An 11,632-nucleotide genomic window follows, 5' to 3' on the forward strand; every position below is an offset into this window, starting at 1 on the left:
TATTTATATCTTGACATTTATTATGGAGTATCAGGGTGGTGTACAAGATGAGCAATTTAATACACTTACAGGCTAAAAGCAAACGTAAGTTAAACAAGGCCCCATTCCCGCTTACAGAAAAATCATTTTCCGATCCGAATCAATGGATCGATTTAACATCGGATCATGGTTCCCACTACATTTGCCCCAATCGCATTGTCTGGCATGGAATTGAATCAAAATAACCCACTTATGGTTCTCATTCACGAATGAATTGGTTCTATTTAAACTGGTCCCTGATGCAGATAACCCACTTGTGGTTCACATGGGGAAATGAATCGGTTTAAATAGAATCGGTTCTTGCACAAGACATCCATTTCTGCTTTACTGCATGTCATAATAAACCGATTCCAATCCACGCCCGGTTCCCATTTGCGCTGAAGCGATTCATTTAAAACCGAATTGTAAAACCAAATCTTTAAATGTCATCACCAGTATCTTGAATTCAGTCGCCTTTTAGACAAAATACAAGGAGTCTATTTTCCTACATAGATTTATCTGAAAGTTGACTTTGCAAAACCAACGCTTAAAGAAAAGTACTCCAGAAAGCATTTTTGCTAGAACAAAAAATTGCTGGCCTTGTATAGCCCAGATCCATGAAAAGCTATTTGCACTCCAGCTATCATTGACAAATGAAAGCTATTAACATGCTGTACCCTCGCCTCTAAAATTGTTTACCGAGGAATACACAATAACACCACTTGTATAAGCCATGTATCTTTGCATAAATATCCTTTAGTTTCCATATTGATTCTGTTAGCTGCTGGAAGGAACAATGACCAGTGAAGGACAATTTAAATTTTAAACCTTACTCCTCTAAAGACTGTCATGAATTGGTTCTTTCTTCCAAGGATTTTACCAGATATTGTGCATTCAAGTTCCCTTCAATAGGATCTACTCCTTGCTTATTTCACTATTGCATAGAAGAAGAGATGGTTTTAATACCTTCCCCCACAATGGACAAGGTTATAAGAGATTTGTACATTTTTACATAACTTTTTACACTTTGGGACTTTTTGTGCGGAAAAAAAAAAAGGTTTCTTCAAAAATAGGCTTTTATTTATTTATTTTTGGCTCACACAAAACAATAACTTTGGTGCAATTTTTTCAACTGCTGCAAAATCTGCCACTTTTTTCTTCTACAAAATTGTGTGTGTGTGTGCGCGCAAAAGTTTTCTCCTTTAAGAAAAAATTGTACGTCGATTGGATATTTTCGTCAAAGGGTCTTTGGCTGTGCCAAGGTAATCATTCTCAACATGGTTGTGAACGTGTTTTGAAAAATTCCTTGCATTTCTTCCCTTTCTAGAAAAGAAAAGAAAAGAAAGCAATTTGTGAAGTTGAAGGCTTTCGTGGCCGGCATCCATGGTTTTTTGTGGGTTTTTCAGGCTATCTGGCCATGTTCTAGAAGAGTTTATTCCTGACGTTTCACCAGCATTTGTGGTGCATTCTCTGAAGATGCCAGCCACAGATGCTGGTGAAACATCAGGAATAAACTCTTCTAGAACATGGCCTCATAGCCCTAAAACCCCACAAAAAACTAAGTGGCTGGACAGACTACCCCAAAAGGGTGGCTGCACCCATCCGTTTTTACCCTGGATAGAGGCCACACCAACCAAATAGCGCAGCCTCCATGAGGAATAAAAAGAACCCACTTATAGGGGTTCTTTCTGGGAAACACCTGGGCTGCCATTGGCGCACTCATGCACAGCAGTGACATATGCACGGCGCAGTGCCATTTGGACATGGCGCTGCCTGTACATCATCATGGCACCCCCCATGTGGATGGGGGCAAGCCATGATGGCGCTCGGACATCACAGTAGGGCTCAGGAGTGTGCGGACGCTCCACTCTGCTGAGCCCTAAAATCGGTGCCAGGCTGGCGCAAGATGCCAGTCTGTACCGGGACTGCGAAAGCAATTTCTTTTCCTAATATTTTCGGGGAACTGAAATCCCGAGCCCTGGTTAACAAAGTCTACATCTTTTTCGGTGCATTATGCATTAAATTGCAGGACACACGCACAGAGAGAGAACAGGGCTTGCGTATCTCTTGATTCTACCAGTGTGAGATAGAGCCTGCGTTTGGCACGAAGGCCAAAGAACATTGTTTGATTGTGAGAACAAAGCCACAACGCTGTCGCTGCTGAGTTATCTCACAAAACCACCACTTAGATTCCCAAACTTAATAGGAGTTAGAGTGCGGCTTCCCTTCCAGCTTTGATGGAGACAACAAAGGTGCCTCTCCTTTCTCTAACCGCGCTTGAACACAAAAATGCTAATTATTTGACATTCTCATGCTTAACAGAGACGGTCACTTTTTATCCAAAGAAGAGCCTTTATGGAGGTGGTGCAATATGTAAATCAAACCAAGTTAATTAAAGGAATAAAAAAATAGACAGTTAACACCATGTCATCGAATAAATTTGACTGGCAGCAGGTTCCGGGAGGATGAAAGGAAGCACTTTCTTTTCACAATGCATAATTAACTTATGAATTTTGTTACCGCTTGTTAGAACGGTGGCTGGCACGTTCTTAAAGGATTAGATAAATTCGCAGGAGGAGATCTTAGCCATGCCATTTAGCTATGATAGCCAGAGGACATTTCCATGTACAGAAGAAGAATGCCTGGGTGCCAGATTGGGCAGGAATAAAACAACAAGCGTTGAGACACAGAGGCGTATTACATTGGTTGTTAATTTACTTCTATGTGGTTTAAAGCTGAATTCGGGCGGCATCCTGATCTTATCAGACGTTTTTTGCCACCGAATCTGCGGCCCGGGTTCATCCTTGTTTTGAGAGCTGCTCCTCCCGGCTCTTTTCAGATCCAGGATAATGAATTGGATTCCAAATTACATAATAAAATAGCCAGCAGAGCAGTTCTGGAAGCGGCTCTGGAAGCAGAGACAGATTCAGCAGCAAAAAAAACATCTGATAAGATCAGGATGCTGCCTGAATTCAGCTTTAAACCGGATAGAAGTAAATCGATTTAATAACCCCCCACACAGGTTTCTGACTCGGAGTGTAGTGGAGTCTCCTTCCTTAGAAGTCTTTAAACAGAGGCTGGATGGCCATCTGTCAATGGGGATGCTTTGATTGAGAGTTCCTGCATGGCAGAATGGGGTTGGACTGGATGGCCCTTGCGGTCTCTTCCAACTCTATGATTCTATGATTCTATGACTAGCCTCCCACAGAAAGCTTACTCCTTCCTGGGACCTGAGATGGCCACCTGAAGTCGTCCTCTTCCCATGTCAAGAGGGCAGTGAATCCACTCCGGGTTTTGGATGGCTGTAAAATCCTGAAGGTATTTTGGTGCTAGAGATTCAGAATTCAGTTGTAAGGGTATCCCAAGTTATTCTAGGAGGACAGCCATTTTGAAGAGGTGGAAAGCTACTTACAGGCTTGCCTGGCTGGCCCACACCTGGAAGTCCGCGGTCCCCCTTGGGTCCAGGTTTCCCAGGGATGCCGATGGCACCGGAAGGGTCTCCAGTAAAGATGGGACAGGAGTCGCAAGCATCACCCTGTAGGCCAGGATGAAGGAGGAGAGACAGAAGATAGAGAAATGTATCAAAAAAGCAGAGACAACGTTCAATATAATATCATCCCGTATCTCTTACAATGATGTACTGTTATGTAACTCTGTATATATCAGAAACATAGCCTGGAATATTAGTCTGGAATATCAGTGTGCAACGGCATCTTGTAGCACCTTTGAAACTAACTGTGTAGAAAAAGTTGTCTAAACGTTTATAGACTTTGTCTACTTCCTCAGATGCAACATATACATAATTAATTGGCATCCCATCTTTCACTCAGTATCAAATCCAAGGTAGTTTACAACAGAATTTAAAACAAATAATTATTATTTCATGTACGGAGTGTAATGTTCTGCACATGTAACGCAGGACTTTAGCTCTTGTGTAATATATTGCCACCTTATCAGGATGAGCCTCCAATGGCAAGAAACAATTCATGGTGTGTGAGTTTGGTCCTCCGTATGAACTTATGCATTTATATATATTTTTGTTGTGCACACACCAAAAGGAGTTTGTTTAGAGCAATGGTTCCCAATTGTTGCTTCTCCAGGGGTTTTGGACTTCAGCTCCCAGAAGCCCCAGGCACCTTGGCCAATAGCTAGGAATTCTGGGAACTAAAGTACAAAACATTTGGAGAAACAATGTTTGAGAACCGCTATTTTAGAGTCCTTGGTAGCCATACGGTGGTTGTTGCGACCAACCAAACCATTGTTCCCTACTCACCTTTTCGCCTTTGGCTCCTGATGGCCCTCTGACACCAGGGTCTCCAGAAAGACCGGGCAAACCTGGCGTACCTGGTGTCCCAGGATCACCTGGGTTCCCTGCATCACCCTACGAATAAAACAGAAGGATACTTGTAAGGAGATACAGAGACTCTTTGGGGACTGGTCTCCTCTCTTCTATTCCCTATAGCCTGGGAAACCATCTCTGTCTACAGCAGAGATGGACAGATGGTAAACCTAATGGTAGCTTTTTGGGTGATTTGCAGCAGCTCTGTAAGGTTTTCTGAGTTGCAAATGGTTAGCAACATAACTGCAAGAAGGAGCGGATGCGGTGCAAGGGAACTCACAACATCGTTTGGTACGAAAAGCTAATAGGAGTCCTCTGTCTTCATTCTGAAGGCATGGTCTTCTTCCCTTATCTTAGTTTGTACATGACTTTGTTTGACAGATTTTGTGGTTTGGGTGAGTAGCTTAAATTCTTCCATAGAAGTTTTCTGCAGAGAGCAATGGAAACAACATGGAGTCTGGCCTCCCATCTGTATGATTTAACATAAACAGAACCTGGAAATGTAACTTGTCCAAGCTCTAAGGCAGGGATAGGTAACTGAGTGGTTCTCAAATTTTGCTCCTGCAGGTATTTTGGACTTCAAATCCCAGAACCCCTAGCCAACTTCAGCCAAGGGTCAAGGATTATGGGAGATGAAGACCAAAACACTGGAGGACCACAATCTGAGCACCACTGTTCTAAAGTATATTCAATGTTTCTAATTTTTGCTGTAAGTGATGCACAAACATTACTATTGCCAAGGCTGCCAAGCAACCCAGGGGATGGGAGGCTTCCAAATGCGGTTGCTAGGGGAAAGGTGTGCATCTGCTCTAGCGATGGTTGCTAGGCATCACAGGCTTCTCTGAAGTAGTGGTGGTTGCTAGGCAACAGTGACTGGAGCCCAAAGGCTGTATCCCAGTTGTGGAAATGGATGGATGGATGGATGGATATCACCATAAACTACCACAATTTTAGGATGCTTCCTTCTCAAGGTGTAGTAATTTAAGAGACGGTTTACATTCCTTACTTTACAAATCCCTTATTCCATCCTTGCCTAAAAAGTGTTAATGCTCGCTCTTACACTTTAAGGGTGCAGTTAAACACATGCAAAAACACTACAAGCGCTCCTAGCGCTTAAAACCAAAGGATAATGAATTGGATTCCAAATTACATAATTTTAGCCAAATGGGCATTATTAACCGTATGATTTATAGACTTAATGTACCAGATGGTGTGTGTATGTTTTCAAGCCGCTAAGTATGTTACTGTAGCTTTTCATCAACCGGCTGCATTAAAGAACTGGTACTTCTCCAGCCCTTATCTAATTACCCCATTTGTAGCTTATTTCCCCCCCCCAATTATATTGGGTCAATAAAATTAGAACGCCGTTGCTCCCTAGCATGCAAAATATCTAAAGATGGATTTTTCTGAGCCTCCAGTTTCACTCCTGGCCCAAAGGAGCCTTGCGGTTCCAGTATCACAGTGAGGTGGTGAATCCGCTCTGGGCTTTACTCCAAACTTTAGAGGACTAAAGGAGTTAACCAAAGTCCAGGGATGTGAATCCAAAATTTTGGACCATTGCTGTACAGTTTAGACTAAAAGGTGGAGTGGGTTTGCCATGCTGCTGACATGGGGGGTCACCCTAAGCCCATGAAAATACCAGATTTCATTCTCAATTTGTGGACCCAATCCAGTCATCGTTGTCGTCGTCGTTGTCATCATCATCATCATCATCATCATCATCATCATCATCATCATCATCATCATCATCATCATCATCTTATGTTTTAAGTTCTTAATAAGTGGGTAAGGGGATGATGTAATGTCATTTAATGGTTGTAACCCTCCCCTTCAGGGAGAGGTGGGCTATAAATCATCTTCTTCATCAACGTCATCATCATCATCATCATCATCACCTATAATCCAACTTTCAGGTAAAACTGGGAATCAAGGCCCCATGCCAATTAAAATAAATATAGCATCGTTAAACCATAACCATATGGAAGACAGACATTAAAACACAAGGAAACTGTCAATGGCAAATGTCTTTGGGGTCATTCAATCTGAGAGTTTGCTCAAACACTTTCTTACCTTCTGTCCTTTCATTCCAGATTCTCCAGCTTTTCCCTGAAAACAAACAAAAAAGAGAACATAGGCAAAAAATGGGGAAATCAATTCAGACTGGACAACTGGGTTTGGCCTCCCCTGTCCTTCTGTATAAGGGAACCCCCTTTATGGACCACATCTACAAAATAGCCAAATAATAGAGGTATTTCTTTTTATCGCATGGTATTACACAGAGCTTGGGAAATTCACTTTTTCTGGATTCTGATTCCCAGGGTTCCCCATCCAGCCTTATTTTGCCACCCCACCGTAGCTATTTCCTACTCATCGTTCACATGCCCTACCATGTATTGTACTACCACCTGCTCCAAAATCTTTTCCCTGCCCTAAGAAATCAGTTTCTTCTGCACACACAAAGCGTGTCTCTTGCAAGGTCTGTGGTCACCGGCTCCTCACAGTCCCCTCTGCTTCCAAATGAAGCACAACACCCAAGACACACTCACTGCTTTCCCTGGGAGTCCGATGCCAGGAAGACCCGGTTCGCCCTTTTCTCCTGGCGGCCCAGGGATGGCCACGGTGGGCTTCCCACCTTCGAGAGAAGCTGCGGAGCATTCAGTGCAAGGCTCTCCCTGAAAAGAAGAAAGGTTACAAACTGAAATTAGGGGTGCCATTCTTTCCTTAGTTCATAGGAATATCTAGGTCTTCCAATGCAACTCTATGGTCAACCTTAAATAAAAGTTGCACTGAAAGGCCTAGAGATTCCTAGAGAGACTACTCTACTAGGCGCTTGTAGCTTGTCCAGTGCAGTTCTATGGTCAGTGTCTTTGTCGGACGTTGACCACAGAGTTGCGCTGGAGGACCTAGAGATTCCTAGAGAGGTGTCTTCTCAGGTAAAAACATGGTGTTTTTGTTATTTGCAGTTTTTCCATATTGACGGGGGTCTTGTGCCCCTAACCCTAGCGAATATGGAGGGACAAGTGTAATTCTGGTGACCAGAGTTTGCCATGAAACCCACTGGGTGACTTTGGGTAGGTCAAACTCTCTCAGAGAAAGGCCATAGCAAACCCAGTCTGAAGAAACTTGCCAAGAAAATCCCAGGACAGGTTTGCCTTAGGGTTGCCATAGGCTGGAAATGGCTTGAAGGCACACAACGACAATAGCATTTTTTTTTCCTGGCTGAGAAAGTCTTGGAAAACTTTGCAACTTTTGAAGAGTATTTGTAGTCCAGAGGCCTTCTTTTGCACAAAATTCACATGTGGTATTTTGTATGTGTTCAGAAAATAGCCTTTCCCCCCACAGGAACAACTTTAGGAGGAAGATTTTCCACCACTTGGGTGCCATAGCAAAGAAGGCCCCGCTCTCATATCTTCCCATAGTCTTGCTTACTTTTTCGCCTTTGACTCCTGAACTTCCCGTGTCACCTTTGTCCCCATGGAGTCCCTAGAAGGAAAGGAAGATTTCAGATGAGACCCATCTGTGAGTAGAACAATTAATAAAATTAATTGGAAATTAGTGGAAAGAGAAAAATGTAGATTTTTTCTGCTGCACTATGGTACAAAGATGCAGAACAGCTTATACTCTTAGAGTTAATGTGCCAGTACTAGAGAGTACTGAAGAGCATTGTGTGGGTATTTTAAACCTGAAAGTGAGGCTTTGAGCTTGATACCATGTAAGCTCAAGAAATTGGCACAACTGTCATGGAGAAGAAAGTTCCACTCTATCTCAAGAGCAAAGTGATAGCAAATCAGCCAATCAATCAATTCATCAATAATCATTTCAATCCCATCATTAAACATGTGACTTTGCTCTTGCCTTTGCAATGTGGTCTTCTTCGTGCTGCACAGTTATACCACTATGATTCTACTTTAACTGGTATGGGTTGAATCCTGGGATCTGTAGTTTAGGGAAGAGTTCTGAGCCAGAGCGTTCAAGTGCCTCTGTGAATTACAAATCTCATAAGATGCAGCCACAACAGTTAAAGTGGGATCAGAGTACTACAAGTATGTAGTGTGAACAGGTACTATGCTTGCCTCCTGTTTGGACCACAATAAATAGCTATGCATCTGGTCTCAGGGGGCACCTGGCACTCTGAACCAAGAACAGCAATGGCATGGCCATCCAAATGTTAGTGGTTTGCAGCTTCCAGAAGTCCTATCCAGCATAGGTCATGGAGAGGAATGCTGGAGTTGCAGTCCAACAGCATCCAGAGGGTTGCATGATTCTCAACCCTGCTTTGCACATTCTTGTACTCACCGGTTTGCCCATGGGACCTGCAGTTCCAGTATCTCCCTAGGGAACAAAGAAGAACGTTGGGGTCACTGTAGGAAAAAGAGTGACTAAACAGATATTTCAGTGACCCAGAAATCTGAGAAAAGAAGTATTTGCTAACAGTGAAGGGTTTAATCTGAAGTAAAAAGAGCCTTGCTTTTTTCATGGTGAGTGTGGTGTAGTGCTTTGAGTGTTGGACTTAGGAGACTCTGGAGACCAGGGTTCGGTTCCCAGTTTGGCCATTAAACCCACTGAGTAACTTTGGGCAAGACACATGCTCTCAGCCTCAGGGGAAGGCAATGGCAAACCACCTTTGGACAAATCTTGTCAGGAAAACCCCATGATAGGCTCTCCATTAGGGTCGGCATAAGTCAGAAATGACTTGAAGGCACACAACAACACAACAACAAAGTACGTGAACCTCAGGTCTGTTAAGTATGGCTAGATGTGAAGATTCACAAGCAAGATATGATAATATATTAGTACCATTTGCCGAGAAAACCAGCATCGCATAGTGGTTTGAACATTGGACTTCAACTCTGGATTAGTTTACCTTTTCAGGTAAGGGCAGGTTTTTGCAGCTCCAGGAAGATCCTAACCTCCTAACTGTCAGGTAAAATATTGCTCTTACCTTTTCTCCTTTGGTTCCAGCGAGTCCAGGAGGTCCAGCTTTGCCCTGTGAAAGATGGAAGAAACAACTCAATGAAGAGGCTAACAGAAAAGTAAGGGGAAAAAAAAAAAGAAGTCGTCTTGTTAGGACAGCTCCCCCAAACTGGTATGACCTGATCTGCTGTCCCTTTGAATGCTGTAATTCAAACAACTCTGCAGGTATTAAGCCATGGTCACCCATTATGGTTTTCTTCAGTGTTGTTCTGTGAAGCTAACAAGAGTGATCTCTGATCTTTGTTTCACAGGATGACAGTTCTTCAGTGATGAGAAATGGTGTCACTAGGGTTGGTGCCACCCCAGTGTAGTAGCTCATGATCTCACCCCTAGGCACGGCCAACCGTCTCTCATAATCGGGCCATCATGGAAGAGAAAGGCTCTGGTCTACTTGCCACCAACAGCAACCTTAATGGACTGTCTGTCTCCTGGCTTGTTCTGGTCTACCTGCCTTAGTTTGCAAATCCTGAAGGGCTCCAGGTGCCATTTGGTGACAAGAGAGACCTCCAGGAGTTTGTCATGGTGTCCATTCAGGTGGTTCGACTGGGTCTTTCTCAGGACCTTCATTCTCTAGTCTACCCATGGAGACCTCTGAGGTGTCACCCGGTACCATCCACACACCCCGCACCCCTAGAAATGCTCCTGGTTATAAGAGTGAAAATCTTTTTTGAAACTGGCCCTTATAATATCTACTTACCTGCACACAGAAAACACTCAGGTGATAATGGAGAGGACCCTAACGTTAACCCTAGCCCTAGCCCTACATGTGTTCAGTCTGGCACTTAAGCCTCATCCTCTCTGCCATTCTTCCCAAATCCCTATAGCGGTCAGAAAGAAGAAGTAAGGTGGTCCTCTACTTACAGGAAGACCAGGAATCCCAGTCCCTGGAGCTCCAGGTTCTCCTTTGGGTCCTTCTTTCGCAGGAAATTGTGACGAAGATGCTGCAACATTGCATGAAAGACATGATGCACCCTTAGGGAAGAGACCGCAAAGCTTGGTATTAGGAGTACATCATTTTCCATTTGTTTCCTTTTGCAAAAAATAGTAGTCATAAGTCAGGAAAGGCTCTACTGGACATAGAGGATGAAGGAAGGCATAACTAAGCAGTGTAGGGCACTCCAGGAAAGGCATGAGAAAGTAGACTTATAGTACAAACATACCAATCAGTTCTTTTGGTGCACCTAGAGAGGACATATCTCTAGACATTTTCCAGCATGACTGTATAGTATGCATCCCTATTTTTTCCAGATACAGATAACTGAAACCACGGATATTGATTCTGCAGATATGGGGGTCAAGCTTTACTATTTTCCTCCTCACTGCAAGAAAGGTATCAAAAACTGCTCACTTGGAGATAACTCTTCCTCACCGCAGGTGACCAGGCACTCAGCTGCTTACAATTCTCCTACATTACAAGGTCTGAGTTCCCCAAAGCATCATCATCACAGACAAAACATTCATCCGTTTTAGAGGCTGCAAACTAAGGAGTACAGGTCTCTTTGTTTTGGCTTCTAGTCTCCTTTGTTGGCCTCTAAGCAATATTCTCTCAAAGTAGTGCCTTTATGACCCAGTCCCTGCATTCAAACATGTCCATTCTACCATGGGGAAATGTGTCTCTCTTTACACACCAGAAGATTTCTTCTGCAATCTGCTGCTAGAATCTGCAAAACGAATGGCCCTGCATTTTGCAAGCTTGTACCACCCACTGCTTTCATTTAACTTCTGGGTTCCCCCCCCCCCTTCTCTCCATGGTGTTGTGCTCCCCATTTCAGGAATCAAGACCTAGGAACCCTCATAATGAACCCTATACGATCTAGTTCACAGAGTAAGTTGGCAATGGTGGAGCAAATGTGACCTGGAGCCAAACAGAGACAAGAAAGGACTATCAAAGAAAGAACAGCCAAATACCTTCTCTCCTTTGATCCCCTGGAGTCCAGGATCCCCCTGAAAAATAATGTTAAAAAGTAAGGGAAGGAGGAGAAGAGAGTAAAGAATCAAACAGAAGAGACACACGGAAAAAGGCAGAGAGACAGGAGACGCACCTGAGGTTGCGAGTGAGTTTTCATGATCCCACAGAGAACCACTTCACCTTTAAACATCCACTTTCCAACATTCGCCATTTGGCTTGCACAAAATCAAGGCGATTACATTTTAAAAGCTCATCAGTATTACAAACTGTACCGTTTTATCTGCTAAGTTAAGTTGTCTCTCACTAAAGCATTCAGTGTTTTGTTTGCTTGTTTGGGCTTGATTTAAACATAAGTTTTGCATATATTCAATTTCCCCACCCATCCAATTTCC

At 43.4% G+C, this 11,632-nt stretch overlaps 1 protein-coding gene across 1 annotated transcript in view; it reads right to left on the reverse strand.

Annotated features, from left to right (window-relative positions):
* COL16A1 (collagen type XVI alpha 1 chain) overlaps window positions 1-11,632 on the reverse strand; it is a 121,701-nt gene that overhangs the window by 53,377 nt on the left and 56,692 nt on the right. The window contains exons 24-32 of the mRNA XM_042439805.1: window positions 11,240-11,275; window positions 10,193-10,303; window positions 9,300-9,344; window positions 8,654-8,689; window positions 7,787-7,840; window positions 6,904-7,029; window positions 6,428-6,463; window positions 4,292-4,399; window positions 3,431-3,553 (exon numbers count right to left, since the gene is read on the reverse strand). Coding sequence (XP_042295739.1) covers window positions 3,431-3,553; window positions 4,292-4,399; window positions 6,428-6,463; window positions 6,904-7,029; window positions 7,787-7,840; window positions 8,654-8,689; window positions 9,300-9,344; window positions 10,193-10,303; window positions 11,240-11,275 — 675 coding nt within the window. The remainder of the gene's footprint in view (window positions 1-3,430; window positions 3,554-4,291; window positions 4,400-6,427; window positions 6,464-6,903; window positions 7,030-7,786; window positions 7,841-8,653; window positions 8,690-9,299; window positions 9,345-10,192; window positions 10,304-11,239; window positions 11,276-11,632) is intronic.

Source organism: Sceloporus undulatus, chromosome 9 (genome assembly GCF_019175285.1).
Source record: "Sceloporus undulatus isolate JIND9_A2432 ecotype Alabama chromosome 9, SceUnd_v1.1, whole genome shotgun sequence".
NCBI classification, from domain to species: domain Eukaryota; kingdom Metazoa; phylum Chordata; class Lepidosauria; order Squamata; family Phrynosomatidae; genus Sceloporus; species Sceloporus undulatus.